The sequence below is a fragment of the Dipodomys merriami genome, unplaced genomic scaffold (genome assembly GCF_024711535.1).
Source record: "Dipodomys merriami isolate MVZ:Mamm:240054 unplaced genomic scaffold, mDipMer1.0.p SCAF_16, whole genome shotgun sequence".
Classification (NCBI taxonomy): Eukaryota; Metazoa; Chordata; class Mammalia; order Rodentia; family Heteromyidae; genus Dipodomys; species Dipodomys merriami.
Window position 1 is genome coordinate 34,143,734 of NW_027202937.1, and position 15,662 is coordinate 34,159,395.

Genomic DNA, 15,662 nt, shown 5'->3' on the forward strand with positions numbered 1-15,662 from the left:
TGTTTGCCTAGCATGCATGAAGTCCATACCTCAATTACTCAGTATCACATAAACAGAAAAATCTGGAAGTGGTGCTATGGCTCAAGTGGTAGAGGGCTAGCTTTGAGCAAAAGCAGTTCAGGGACAGTGCCCAGGGCCTGAGTTCAAGCCCTGGGACTGGCAAAAAAAGATATCAGTATTTTAACCTTGAGGCAATTTCAATATATTATGAGGATCAGACTAGTAGCCAGGTACTGGCAATTTTCCTAAGGCACTCAAGGGTATTTTATTACCTATTCCAATTTTAAAGAACAATGTATTACATCATTTCTAGTGTTTTATGCTATTGAAGATTGTTTTACTGAGAAAGGATTTAAGAAATATCACAAAAGGAGAAGTAGGTGCAAATGTGTTCACCAAGAAGGAGAATACTGAAAATAGGGGCCAAAGCTTCATATACTTCTCCCTTATGGGTTTGCTGCCACTAATGGAAAAACAATGCTATGCATCCCTGGAAAAGATTCTAATTAGACAGCATAGCATGATTCCTAGTCCCTGTTCTCCAAGCTTTCATGCATTGAGAAATAGAGATTATCTGAATGGAAAAGATTCCCAGTATAGTTTTTCCAGTGAGTGGTTCTACCTTGAAAACCATTGGTCCAGCTGGGCGCTGGTGGCTCACGCCTGTAATCCTAACTACTCAGGAGGCTGAGATCTGAAGATCATGGTTCAAAGCCAGCCCGGGCAGGAAAGTCCATTAGACTCTTATCTCCAATAAACCACTAGAAAACCAGAAGTGGCTCTGTGGCTCAAGTGGTAGAGCGCTTGCCTTGAGCTGAAGAGCTGAGGGATAGCAGCCCAAGCCCCACGACTGACCAAAAGAAAAGAAAGAAAAAAGAAAGAAAACTGTTGGTTCAGTAAGGGAGCTCGGAAGAAAGCAATGTTAGGTATATATACATGACCAGTTGTAGTTAGAAATATATATATATATATATATGCACACACACACATATATATAATTATATACATATATATGTATATATACATATATGTGTATATATACATATATATGTGTATGTGTGTGTGTGTACTCACATACGAAAGCACATGCTTATAAGTTGTACTTCCCTGAAGACAAAGATTTGTTGAAAAATTACGTGAGATTATAAGGAAAATTTGTCTTTGAAAGGTATTTTAAGTCCAGTGCTAGTGGCTCATGACTGTAATCCTAGCTAGTCAAGAGGCTGAGATCTGAGTTCTAGCCCCAGGATCAGCAAACCAACACACTCACACACAAACACACACACATTTTGAATACCTTTAAATTTTTAATTTCATGAATATCAAGTTGTAGTGGTATATTCCTGCATGGTAGTTACTTGGTAGGCTGTGCCAGGAAATTACTTATGCCCAGGAATTCAAGACTACTCTGGCAAAAATATAAAAAACAAAACAAAACAAAATCCCAACAATACATTTAAAAATTCCCTGCTGTGATTATATTAGCAAAATGTAATCCCAAATTGAGGTGATGGATTTCAGGAAGTCCTTAGGAATTTCAGAGCAGAAAGATCTTATTTGCCATAATAAGGTGCCAGAATGAGTTGCTGACATTTTGGATGTGAGAATTTATTTTTGGGTTGAACAGTCCCATGCATTTCAGAACCCCCCAATTGTAACAAACCTAAGTGCCCCATTTTGACTAAAATTCACTCACAAGTAGATGTGATGCAGGAATGGAATACAAGTAAGTTTTTGGGAGATGCAGGAATCCACACATGGCAGTGAGAAAAGAAAGGCAAAGAATGAAAGGCAACCATTCGAGAGTATGTGTTCAAGTCAGTGTAGTGGCTGACACCACCATACTGAGCCTAACTATATAGGGAATATTGGAAACAGTATAAACAACACCTCCTAGTTATCTCACCTGGGAGAGAGAGAGTAGAAGGATTTATGTTCCAATTCCTGTTAGTTGAGGGCTGCTGGTGTGTTTTCTGTGCACAGACTTTCTCTGAGAACAACTGAAACTGGAAGGGCTGGAACCTACTGAAGTGAAAAATCTCAAAGGATATAGGCAGACAGCTCAACATTATCTGTTACACAGCCCATTTGTTTCTAAATGGCCTGATAGAGGACAATATCAATTCTATTTCATTGCTTTCCAATTCTTTTATTTTTATTGTTTTTTATTTGTGAACATACTGTACAGAGGAGTTACAATTACAAGGGCAGGATAATGCGTACATTTCTTACCAAGCATTGCAGCCTCCTCCTTTGTTTACCCTTCACATCCCTTCCCAGCCTCCCCCCTCCCCCCCAATCCCAATCCTTCTCTTTCCCCCCCTTCCCCCCCCCCCCGACCGACGTTGTAAAGCTCGTTTTGGACATGACAACTTGTCCATTGTTGCAACAGGTCCACCTGTATCCTTAAACAACTGGTTTTTCCCCATCTCCTCCACAAGTTATACTGACATCAAATACAGTGAAAGCAGGGGTTATACTGTGGGGGAGGGACATACAAAGCAACAAAGAGATAATCTTATAAATGCGTTAGAAACACATGCATGAAAGAAAAAAACATTAAAATACACATCTAAGGGTTCATTTTCCTGACATCACATTATCTGACCTTTTCTGCTTGACTCATACATATACTAGATATTACAAATAAGGGAAACCATGGGGCCTTCCAATTCTTTTTGTAAAACCTTGCTACTTTTGTTATACACTCAAAGATAGAAGACTGATTAAATGTAATTTTATTCCAACAGAAAATCAGACATCTCTATTATCTCATTTCAACAGAGTTGGGATATTATAAGGTTGTATTTCAAAACCCAGGTGCTTCTATTCTGCTTTACTGGAGTGGTAGGATTAAAAGGAACTGGTTTTTAACTTTTCTCTGTATGCTTTCTGTTATTCTGACACTTCTCTCTCAGTGCCACTCATAGACTATGTGAACATCTCATTTTCAGTCCTGGTTAAGATCACTGAGCCTGGGGTTAGAGGTTTGTCTGTACCAGCATGTCACTCAGAAGTTAGAGCTAGGCAGAGATTGTCACAGGTATTTAAAGGGTAAGGAATTTAATGTGAGAAATTTTATATTTACAAAATTTGAAAGAAAAAAATAAACATGAGATTACCATATGAATTAGCAGTTCTACTCTTTTTTTTTTTTTTTTTTTGGTCCGGTCCTGGGGCCTGAACTCTGGGCCTGGGCGCTGTCCGTCAGCAATTCAGCTCAAGGCTAGCGCTCTACCACTTGAGCCACAGGGCCACTTCCGACTTTTTTTTTCTTTTTGCTTATGTGGTGCTGGGGAATCAAACCCAGGGCCTCAGGCACGCAAGGCAAGTGCTCTACCACTGAGCCACCTTCCCAGCAGCAGTTCTACTCTTAAGCAAAGTAAAAACTTTATTCTTGCAAAGATCTGTACATAAATGTTCATAGCAATTTTATCTGCAGCAGCCTCAAGCTGGAAACAGACTAGATATACTTCATTGGATAAGAGGTTAATTAAACAAACTCTATTAGATCCATACCATGGAATACTACTTAACAGTAAAAGTGAATGCAGCCAGGATGAATTTCAAGGCCACTTTAGCTAAGTGAAAAAAACTAATGCCAACAGGATGCAAATTGCATGGTTCCATTTATAATATTCTCCTATGGACAAAATGTGACATGGATTACTGATTTTAGGGGCTAGAAATAGGGGTGATTGATGTAATAAAAGAACAACATGAGCTTTTTGATGCTGAAACTTCAGAAACTTGACTGTGCTAGCAGATAAATGTAAAACTGTATAGAGCCAAAAATAGTCTTCTCTCAGTATCTAAGGAAGATTAGTTTTAGGATATTTCCCCTATTTTCCCTACAGATCCTCAAATCTACAGATCTTGAGCCTCATATAAAATGGGATTATATATATATATATATATATATATATATATATATATAGATGTAATTATATATAACCCATACCCATTCTCCTATATAGTTTAAACCTTCATTAGGTGACCGATAACATAATGTGAGTAGCTGTTATATTGTTCAGGGAATAATGAAAAGGAAAAAGTCTATGTATACTCAGTAGAGATGTAACATGGTAATTCTAGCTACATAATACATGTTCTGAGTTTGGTTGAATCCATGAATGTAGAACACATGGTTACAGAGAATGAACTGTACTGACATTTGGCCTGGATAATTCTTTGTTGATGTGGGCTGTCCTGTGCATTGGAGGATATTGAGCAACAATCCAAGCATTTAATTACTAAGTATCAATAGCAAATTCTCCATAGAGAATTCAAAGAGGAGAAGCAGGGTATGAAGAAAGTCTATATTCCTAAGGATTTATTTTGAGAGTGGATTTTACAATATAATCCTGAGCTCTCCTGATGTGAAGATTCTAAGTTGGTTTCATATCCTGTGTGTTACATTGAGGCAGAACATTGGGTTTATGTTGGTCCTGTATGTTATGCTGGGTCACAGAATCCTAGTAACTGTGAAGAGATGATCTGAAGTTATTCAGTGGGGAAAAGAGAAGTAGAGCAGTGGGGACAGAAAGATCTCCTCCCCCACTATCTTCTCAGTGTCTAAAATCACTACTGCTCCTTTTCCTGTGAAGGTGCAGCTTCAGTGGACACTGAGCTGGGATCATGTGGGAATTACTGTGTGAAATTTGGTACACTGACCTTTCCTTAGGTTGTATACACGTAGAGCCAGAGATTTTCTTAGGTACTGTCAATCCTTCAAACCAGAATGCAGTACTTTTACTTATTTGGAACCTCCCTTCATAGTTTTATTATGACCTCTCAAAGAGCAAGAAATTTCATTGAGTCACTATTTATACCAGAAAAGGGCCTGCAACTACCTTGTCCTGGGCTACCTACCCAGAACCAAGAGCAGCCTCAACCACCAAACCTCCAAGCCTCCAATGGGTGGCCCCAACCTCCTTCTGCAAACTTCCAAACCGCAGACCTCCAAAAGCTCTAAAGCTCCAAACTTCCAAAGGGGAAGGTTTTTCCTTTTCCTTCCTTCCTCCTTCTCTGCAGGTCTCTCCACTCTCCAGAGGTCTCTCCCCAGGCCTCTTTGCAGGCTTCTGCACAGGCCTGACCTGCTGTTCCCGTAGAGCCCTCTGCACAGGCCTCTCTCCTCTGCTCCAGTAGAGGCCTTTCCACTTTCCTCTCCAGAAGCCTCAGGCCTCTCCACAGGCCAGTCCTGCTCTGGTAGGTGCCTCTTGTCTTTCTCCCCACTGTCTCTCTCTCTCTCTCCACCCCCCACTCCAACAGCTCCAAGGCTTTCAACTGCCACTCATGCTCCTCCCTCATGTCATCCACTGTCCAATCACTCCTTGATGCCCCACTGGGCATTACAGTTTCATACCTCAGGAACAGTTCCATAAGTTAGAAAGATAGGCTATTTCAGGACTGAGGGACAAATACATAGAATATTCAGTGTATATATGTGATAAAAGAAGTGGGGAACATGAAATGAGTCTGGAGAGGAGTAGAAGGGATGGATGATTCTGATCAGGAAGCACTGGACATGTAAATGGAATGTTAAAAATTGTAATCCCTGGGGCTGGGAAGGTGGCTCAGTGGTAGAGTGCTTGCCTTGCATGCATGAGGCCCTGGGTTAGACTCTTCAGTACCACATAAGCAGAAAAAGCCGGAAGTGGTGCTGTGGCTCAAGTGCTGAAGCACTAGCTTTGAGCTGAAGAGATGAGGGACAGCGCCCAGGCCCAGAGTTCAGGACCCATGACTGGAAAAAACAAAAAACCAAAAAATTGCAATCCCTTTGTATAAATTTTGAAGTTAAAAGTAATATGAATGTGACTTCATAAAAAAAGCAATGCAAAAGACTTTCAGGAATTATTATTATTATTTTATGTGCTGGTACTGGGGTTTGAACTCCGGGTCAGGCTGACACTTGAACCACATCTCTGCTTCCAGCTTTTCCTGCCCTGGATGGTTTCCATCCTCATATCTCAGCCTCCTTGAGTAGCCAGGATTACAGGGATGAGCCACAGATGCTCAGCCATCTAACTTGTAGGATTTATTTTTAAAGTCTACGATCCCAGACTCAGGGTGCCTAGATATGGAATTCATATCAGTCCGTAGTTTCTCTTAGCATCCTCAGGTGACATTAAGATTCCTGGGAGATTTAGGAGGAAGAGAGGACCTGAGGATAGAGTCAATGCTGCTGAACACCCGTCCTCCTCCTGGGCTAAAGATGATGGCCAGTTCTGGGTTTTCAATTCTATTCCCTTGGTCCTGAGGTCTGCTCTTGTGCCAGTACCAAGCTGTTTTGATTACTATGGCTTTGTAGTAGAGTTTGAAATTTGGTATTGATATTCCTCCAGCACTGTTCTGTTAAGGATCATTTTTGCTATTTGGGGTCTTTTATTGTTCCATATGAATTTTTGGATTGCTTCTTCTATTTCCTTGAAGAATGAAATTGGAATATTGATAGGTATCACACTGAATTTGTAGATAGCCTTGGGAAGTATTGCCATTTTCATGATGTTGATCCTTCTAATCTATGAGCATGGGAGGTTTTGCTACTTTCTAAGTTCTGTTGTGATTTCCTTTTACCAGGTTTTTAAAGTTTTCATCATAGAGGTCCTTCACTTCTTTGGTTTAGTTAATTCCTAGGTATTTTATTTTTTGTGGGGCTATTACAAATGGAGTTGCTTTCCTGATTTCAGCCAAGCTTTTCTCATTGTTGGCATACAGAAAAGCCATTGATTTTTGAAAGTTAATTTTATACCCTGCTACTTTGCCAAAGTTTTGAATCAGTAGAGTGGAGTCCGTAGGATTCTTTAAATATAAGATCATGTCATCTGCAAAGAGGGAGAGTTTTACTTCATCTTTCCCTATTTGGATCCCTTTTATGTTTACATTTTGTCTTATTGCTGTAGCTAGGCATTCTAATATTGAAGAGAAGTGGAGAGAGTGGACATACTTGTCTTGTTCCTGAGTTAAGAGGAAATGGCTTTAGTTTTTCACCATTAAGTATAATGCTGGCTGTAGGTTTGTCATACACAGCCTTTATTGTATTGAGGAATGTTCCCTGGATTCCTAATTTTTCCAGAACCTTCATCATAAAGGGGTGTTGGATCTTGTCAAATGCTTTTTCTGCATTTATTGAGATAACCATGTGGTTCTTATCCTTGCTCTTGTTGATGTGACGAATCACAGACCTATAGCCATCTAATCTTCGATAGGGAGCTAAAAAAAAGAATGGAAGAAAGACAGCCTCTTCAGTAAATGGTGCTGGCAAAATTGGTTAATCACCTGTAGAAAACTAAAGCTAGATCCTTATATATCATCCTGCACCAGAATCAACTCCAAATGGATCAAGACCTCAGTGTCAAAGCAGACACTGACAACATTACAGGACAGAATAGGAGAAACCCTAGGTCTCCTTGGCACAGGCTGAAATTTTCTTCATAGAGACCCAGAAACACAACAAATCAAAGAAAGGTTGGACAAATGGGATTGCATGAAATTGCAGAGCTTCTGCATGGCAAAGGACATAGCTAGCAAGATCAATAGAAAGCCCACAGATTGGGAGAAGATCTTCACTAGTCATACAACTGACAAGGGTCCCATATCTAAAATATACCTGGAACTAAAAAAATTAACTCCTCCAACAACAAATCCTCAAAGAAACAACTGCCCAATAAACAAGTGGGCTAAAGACTTAAAGAGAAACTTCTCTGAAGAGGAAAGAAGAAAGGCTAATAGACACATGAAGAAATGCTCAACCTCCCTAGCCATAAAAGAAATGCAAATTAAAACAACATTGAGATACCACCTCACCCCAGTTAGAATGGCTATAATCAAGAACTCTAATAACAACAGATGCTGGAAGGGATGTGGACAGAAGGGAACCTTACTGCATTGTTGGTGGGAGTGTAAACTTGTTCAACCACTTTGGAAAGCAGTATGGAGGTTCCTCAAAAGACTCTACATAGAGTGCCCTATGACCCAGCAATCCCACTTTTGGGCATTTACCCAAATGATCACAAACAAGACCATACTAAAGCTACCAGCACAACTATGTTTATTGCAGCCTTATTTACCATAACTAAGATATGGAACCAACCCAGATGCCCCTCAGTAGATGAATGGATCAAGAAAATGTGGTATATACATAATGGAATTCTATGCCTTCATCAGAAAGAATGACATTGCCCCATTTGTTAGGAAATGGAAGACTTGGAAAAAATCATATTAGGTGAAGTAAGCCAGGCCCAAGGAAACATAGGTCCCATGGTTTCCCTTATTTGCAATAACTAGTATATATCTGAGTCAAGCAGAAAAGGTCAGATATGTTGATGTTAGGTGAAATGCATAAGTATTCAAATGTTTTTTCTTTCTTGCGATTGTTTCTAACATATTTATAAGATGATTTCTTTGTTGCTTTGTATGTCCCTCCCTCACGGTATAACCCCTGCGTTCACTGTATTTGATGTCGGTATAATTTGTGGAGGGGAAGGGAAAAATCAAATCGTTTAACTAGGTATACAGGTCGACCCATGGGGGGGGGATGGGAAAGGATGGGAAGGGGAAACAAAGGAGGAGGCAACAAGGCTTGATAAGAAATGTACACATGGGCTGGGAAGGTGGCTCAGTGGTAGAGGGCTTGCCTTGCATGCATGAGGCCCTGGGTTCGATTCCTCAACACCACATAAGCAAAAAGAAAAAAGCCGGAAGTGACGCTGTGGCTCAAGTGGTAGAGTGCTAGCCTTGAGCTGAAGAGCTGAGGGACAGCGCCCAGGCCCAGAGTTCAGGCCCCACAACCGGACCCAAACAACAACAACAAAAGAAATGTACTCATTACCTTGCCCATGCAATTGTAACCCGTCTGTGCGGTATTTTCACAATAATAATAATAATAATAAAAAGATGAAGGCCAGGACTAGGCATCCTTCCTCCTTCCTGGGCCGCGGCGGCGGCAGGCCCCGCCCCTCCAGAGCAGACGTCACCGAGCGGGCGCGGCAAAGCGCCGATGCCGTTGGTGGGGCGGGGTCTGAGAATGGCGCCGTGGCAGCGTCGCAGCTGACGCGATTGACGCGGCGCCCGCTAGGCCGCAGCTCCGCCGCTCCAGAGCGGGCCCGCCTAGGCCCGCCCCTCTCCCCCGCCTTCCCGGCCGGCCTCCGCGCGTTCTGTCAGACTGTAGACGCGCGGCGCGCCCTCCCTCCGCCGGCACCGCGGAGCTGCGGCTCCGGCGCGGGCACACCCCCCCACGTCCCTACCGGCACTACCGCCCGCACTCAGCTCCGCCCAGCCCTCCGCTGCTCAGCCGCACGCCTTCCCGCCTGCGGCAACATGGCACACGCACCGGCACCCTGCCCCAGCCCTCGAGGCTCCGGGGATGGCGAGATGGGCAAGCCCAGGAAGGTGGCGCTCATCACAGGCATCACCGGCCAGGTGAGTGCTAAGGCGGGAGCTGGCCGGGCCTGCTGTAGCCCGGCACGTGTGCTCCTCTCCTGGCGCTGCGGGTGCAGTGCTCCGGACGTCCCGGAAGGTGTCTGCGGCCGGGAGGTGGGACCGACGCTGCGGCTGGCGGGAGCGGTGGCTGTGGGGAGTGGGTCCCCTCCCAGGCTCTGGTCCTCTTCTGGGGTGTGAGCTTGTGTTTCCGGGGGGTCCTACGGGGTCTTCTGCCCCCCAGGTGACCGCAGCTCTAGTTTTCTCCGAGCCCAGGAAGGTGCACTTGGAATCTCGTTCTTGGCAAAATGCAGTGCTGGGGATGGGAAAAGAACCTGTTACCTGTCCGTGTGTCCGCGGTGCGCTGGTGTGTTGGTTCCCCTCACCAGATTTCCAGACAGAAAACTGAAAAATAAAAGGAAGCGCTCTGGATTCAAAGTAGGATTCCCACCCCTCCCGAAAACTGACAATATTTTTATTGTTACTTTTAGTTATACAGACTTCTGAGACTAACATTCACACATGACTGGTCCAAAAGTGAGGCAAGAGTCCCACTTCCCAAGAAGCGAGTCCCTTGAGTGAAGTGGCGTCTCATGTCATCGGCTGAGCAAGGCTAGTTTGTGGCAGTTATCATTCTTGTGCATCTTGTAACATGTAGGGCAGGCCACCGTGTCCTATCAAGCCGTGCCTTTTAAAATTTAATGGTGATGAAATAGTCATATATGTATTGCTATAGAAAAACAATGTGAAGTGTGCCCCTAGATATCTCCTAGTGGTAACCAATATAATGTTGATAAAATAAGATGAAGATAATAGTGTATATTATAATTACTATGCTCTAGTCATTTCACAAATATTAACTCATTAGTTCCTGTATCAGACTCCTTACTGATGTGGTAATTGAGAAATAGGAGTTTTATTTAACTGATGCTGGTTGGTGTCCATTTGTTATCAATACACATTAGAAAAGAAGTTAACCTGGAGCCGGTGGCTTGTGCTTGTAAACCTAGCTACTCAGGAATCTGAGATCTGAGGATCAAGGTTTGAAGACAGCCCAGGCAGGAAAGTCCATGAAACTCTTAATCTGCAATTAACCACCAAAAAGTGGTTAAAAGTGGAACTGTGGCATAACTGATAAAGCACCAGACTTGAGTGATAAATCTAAGGGACAGTGCCCAGGTTCCGAGTTCAAGTCCCAGTACCAGCACTGGGAGAAGTTGTAGTAACCAGATATGCTTCTAGATACTGATTGATTTCTAGTTATATATCTTGTTTATTGTTATCACTATAGACAAGTATTAATAAACTGGGGCTGGGAAGGTGGCTCAGTGGTAGAGTGCTTGCCTTGCATGCATGAGGCCCTGAGTTCGATTCCTCAGCACCACATAAGCAGAAAAAGCTGGAAGTGGCGCTGTGGTTCAAATGGTAGAGTGCTAACCTTGAGCTGAAGATCTGAGGGACAGCGCCCAGACCCAGAGTTTAGGCCCCACAACCTGGAAAAAAAAAATGTTAAGAGGAGTGAGTGGGAGATAGCGAAGTAGAAAAAAAGGCTGTATAGAAAACCCATAAAGTCAGGCAGTTAAGACAACTTAGGGCTTCTATACTATCTCCTCCCTACTCTCTCATCCAAGGCTCCCCAAATGCATTCTGCACCTGAGCCACATCCTTATCCCTTTCTTCTCTCTCTCTTTTTTTTTTTTCCAAGAGAGACATTTCAATAATAATAATAATAGCAACAACAACAACAATAATAATAATTCCCTTTTGTAAGTTCTTAGGCTGGACCTGAAGCTCAGATCTTTACTAAATTTATTTAATCTCTTGAAAGTAGAGACTTTTTCTTTTTAAGAAGTGACAAGAAATTAAGATGTCAGTGTAGCTAATATCAATTTAAGTAATCAGCAGTATGAATTAGTGCAGGTTAGAAATGGAACTTTAGAACTTTATTTGCTGGTATTGTGTGGCGAAGAGGTGGCTACCCACTCTAGTTTCTGGCAGGCTGCTATGGGGAGTGGGGTGTGAGGACGTATCTCTTGAAGTGCCATTCTCAGCATGTTTCCCTGACCAGAGTTTTTTGCTTCTCACTACATTTCTAGCTTTAAATACCTTCTTTTCGGTCAGGCTTTCTCTAATTCCTGTTCCAGCATCTTCATTTCCTGCAACGTCTGCCCTTGGAATCATCTTCTTGCTTATGTTGCATTGGCTTCCTGATGTAGCTTTACAGTGCTGGGTTCTGTAGCTGCCAGTTAAGTACTTGCTGATGGAATTGATTGCTTTTCTGTGCTGTTTCAATGACTCTTGACCTGGGTAACAAGGATCCTTGGAGGATTGACATTAAGGCAAGAGGGGGCCATATCAGATTGCATATTTTTCCTGATATTAGTTGAGAATTGCTGAGATACTGATTGTGCTAGGCATTTTGTATATCCCTGCCTAAGAGAGGTAAAACTTGATTTGAAAGCAGACATTTGGATGGTACTGGATGGCCAGGAAGGCTTCGAATTGGATCCCCATTGTAGTTTGTACTGGTTTTTTTGGGGGGGGTCCAGTCGTGGGGCCTGAACTCTGGGCCTGGGCACTGTCCCTCAGCTCTTCAGCTCAAGGCGAGCGCTCTACCACTTGAGCCACAGCACCACTTCTGGCTTTTTTTTTTCTTTTTGCTTATGTGGTGTTGAGGAATCGAACCCAGGGCCTCAGGCATGCAAGGCAAACGCTCTACCACTGAGCCAATTTCCCAGCCCTGTACTGGTTTTTTACACCAGGCTAAATAAGGTTAAATCTGTCCTTGAGTTCTCATATACTCTAAGCCTCTGGTAAAGCCACAGACCTTAGTTGAAAGAGAGAAAGAGACTGACTGATTCAACAGCTCTGGCTTTTAGCACTGTCCTGGCAACGGAATGAGTTGTTTCTATTTGGGAACAATACAGGTATCAGGATGTCTTATCTGTTCTGCTCCTCTTCCCGTATATATTCTTAGGCTTTTAATTTTGGCTTTCCCATACTGTCCTTGGCACAGTAGTTGTGAATCCTTTTCCAAACTGGAATCTTTATTAAATTAACCTTCAAAGAAACCCAGGCTCTGGCTTTGCATTGCTGTCTAGGCTCTCTGCCAACTATTCTCAAAACCCATTTCCACTATCTAATGATGTTTGTTATTCTTTATTATACTTATGGAAATGTTCTTGCTGTTCTTTGAGTATTTCCGACTTGCACTTCTTTGGAGTCAGTATTTATGGTGGATTAGACGTTTTATTCATTTTCACTTGACTGAAAGCCTCAGTGTTTTCAGACTAATTTTGCCAATGCAGTGATTTTCTTTATATTTACATATAGGTAAAGTCTACCTGTCTTCTTTCTTCCTGTTTGCAATCTACTTTTAGATAGAAATCTTATTTTCAGTTTATTATCTCCCATGTGGGTTCCTGTACTGGCTAGCTACACGGGAGTCTGATATATTTGAGGATTGTTGTTTGATCAATTGGGGCAAACAGATCAGATTGTTTATACTGTTCCTTGAACATATTTTACTACACGTGAATTTTTGGGGAATCCTTTCTTGGACCTTCATAATGTCTATTTTTTTAACTTCAAGGGTGACGGAGTTTGTAGGAAGTTTTTAATCATAATTATTAGTTACAATTGGAACATGTACCACCAAAGTTTGGTAATATTGTGTGTGTATTTTGTGTGTAATGCTTGAGAACTAGGTTTGATTATAGTGTTCATTGTATTGCTTGGTATGTTTAAACAGAAACAAGTTCCTTAATGTAGAGCAAGGTAGTTAATAATTTGGTCCTTTGTTCAGTCTATAAGGCATAGTTTTTTATTTCTTACAAGGACACTTGTGTATAAACGTTCAAAAAATTTTTTTTCAGTATTCTTTTTTTTTTCCTCCCTCAAACTGTATTTTCACTTAAAAATGATTGAATCAAGCAAGGTGTAGTGGCTTGTGACTGTAATCCTAGGTTTTCAAAAGGCTGAGGTTGGGAGGATAACAGTTTGAGGCCTTCCTGGACAAAAAAGTTTATGAGCTGTAGTACATACCTGTCATCTCAGCTATGGTGGGAAGTAGAAATAGGATTATGGTCCAGTTTGGCCTGGGCAAAACATGAGAGTTTAATCTCAAAAATAATCCAAGCAAAAAGGGCTAGATTTATGTCTCAAGTCCTAGAGTGCTTGACCAAAAAGAGTGAAACTCTTGAGTTCAAACCCTAGTGCCAAAAGAGAAAAAGAAAAGAAAGAAGTCTTGGAATTTCTCAGGTATATTTAAGTTGTAGGAGGTTTTGAATAATTTAAACTTATATAAGTATCTTTTTCATTGAGGGCATATAGATTTTAACCTTTACAGGAATAGAATGTTTAACCTCTGTAAGACAGAATGTTATTATAGAAATTTGGGTTATTTGTTTAAAGAAAATTTATTATAAAAGTATCAGTCTCTTGTGCATTTTACATTGAAACCTTACAATACTGAACCAAAGAATGTGTAATGGTAAAGGAACTGAATTAACATTGAAAGAGAAGTGCATAGTATTCATTCATATATCCACAGCACTGAGATATAGATTTCACAGACATGTCCAGTTTCTTCTATCAATGTATGCTTTTTTTTTTGGTTGGTCGTGGGGCTTAAACTCTGATTTTGGGCACTGTCCCTCAGCTCTTCAGCTCAAAGCGAGTGTTCTACTGGCTGAGCCACAGTTGAGCCACAGTGCCACTTCCAGTTTTCTGAGTAGTTTATTGGAGATAAGAGTCTCACAGACTTTCGTGCCCGGGCTGGCTTTGAACCGTGATCCTCAGATCTCAGCCTCCTGAGTAGCTAGGATTACAGGTGTGAGCCACCAGCACCTAGCTTCAATGTATGCTTTTTGAAGTAAATAATGCCATAAATTTGGAGGTGGTTACTTTATGTAGTTAGCATTATTTCACCCACCAAATTTGGATATGTTTTGTTTTCTAGTGCTGTGATTCTGGAATTATGTCTTAAAAATTTAAGTGGTGTTTTCAGTAATAAGCTGAGAATATTTTTGCTCTGATACCCAACAGAATACAAGAATTTCCAGAGATATTCAGTATTTCTAATTTCCCTTGTCAGATCAGTCAGTAGAAAACACACCAACCAAAAGAAAGCGACTAAAATAAAAACCCAAACATTAATATATGTATTTAAAAGTGAACACATAAGATAATTATTAGACTTTTAAAAAATACTATAATTTCTGCTATATAAGACTTTTAACAGGTATAGGAATTACTTGGGAAGTAGCACCTTGAATCCTATTGGGATAATGGAAAATGGAACTGTTAGATAGTTGGTAGGTCATAGAGAAGAGCCAATTATATGTCTAACTTCAGGAACTTTTAAAAAGCAGTTGAATATGGGAGTTTTTGTTCTAAATTTCTAAGGGAAAGGGAGTATTTTAAAAGATATTACTTTATCTAGTTATGTGATTTGGACAAATTGGAAATATCACAGGGTTCACTGTATATATAGGACATAGTGGAAGGCTTTGACTTGGTTCTAGGCAACCTGAAATTAGCTCTTTGAAGAGTCAAAAGCACTTAACATTTATGGGCTTTTTTATTCCTTCAATGTACATTAAAAATAAATGTAAATATATATAGCAAATAAATTTTCTTTCAGATTTCCTAAGTTAAAATTTATAGCATATGTAGTAGAACCTAGGTTTAATGTTTTGGTTCGGGAGAATTTCAGAAATTAATCTACTTGGGAGGATTCTAAAGAAGAGCAAGCTCTTGGCTCTACTGAGGGGTCTTCAGAGCCTGATAAAGGCTTTCCTGGAACATCTTGGTGAGACTACCCTTTAGGGCTATAGAGGAACATCCAGGTTTACAGGTAGAGGCATATGTAGAACAACTTGGCTGATATTTTGCTCTTCTCAGGTAGAACAATCAAGTTTGCTTTGAATGGTTACCTTTATAACTTGATACTTTTTTTTTTTTTAACCAGTCCTGGAGCTTGAACTCAAGACCTGGGCACTGTCCCTGAGCCTCTTGTGCGCAAGGCTAGCACTCTACTACTTGAGTCAGAGTATAACTTCTGGCTTTTTCTGTTGATGTGGTACTAAGGAATCAAACCCAGGGCTTCATGCATGCTAGGCAGGTACTCTACCACTAAGCTACATTCCCAGCCCCCATTTTTTGTTTTTTATTTAGTTGCAGTAAGATTGTGTTAATAGGCAAGCATTTTTGTCAGGGATGATGTTGGCTTAGAGTCCATTTCT

At 41.3% G+C, this 15,662-nt stretch overlaps 1 protein-coding gene across 1 annotated transcript in view; it reads left to right on the forward strand.

Moving 5' to 3' along the window:
• Positions 1-9,164: 9,164 nt before the first annotated feature.
• Gmds (GDP-mannose 4,6-dehydratase) overlaps positions 9,165-15,662 on the forward strand; it is a 551,474-nt gene continuing 544,976 nt past the window's right edge. Inside the window, exon 1 of the mRNA XM_070024711.1 lies at positions 9,165-9,420. Within this exon, the coding sequence (XP_069880812.1) occupies positions 9,319-9,420 (102 nt within the window). The 5' untranslated portion in view covers positions 9,165-9,318. The remainder of the gene's footprint in view (positions 9,421-15,662) is intronic.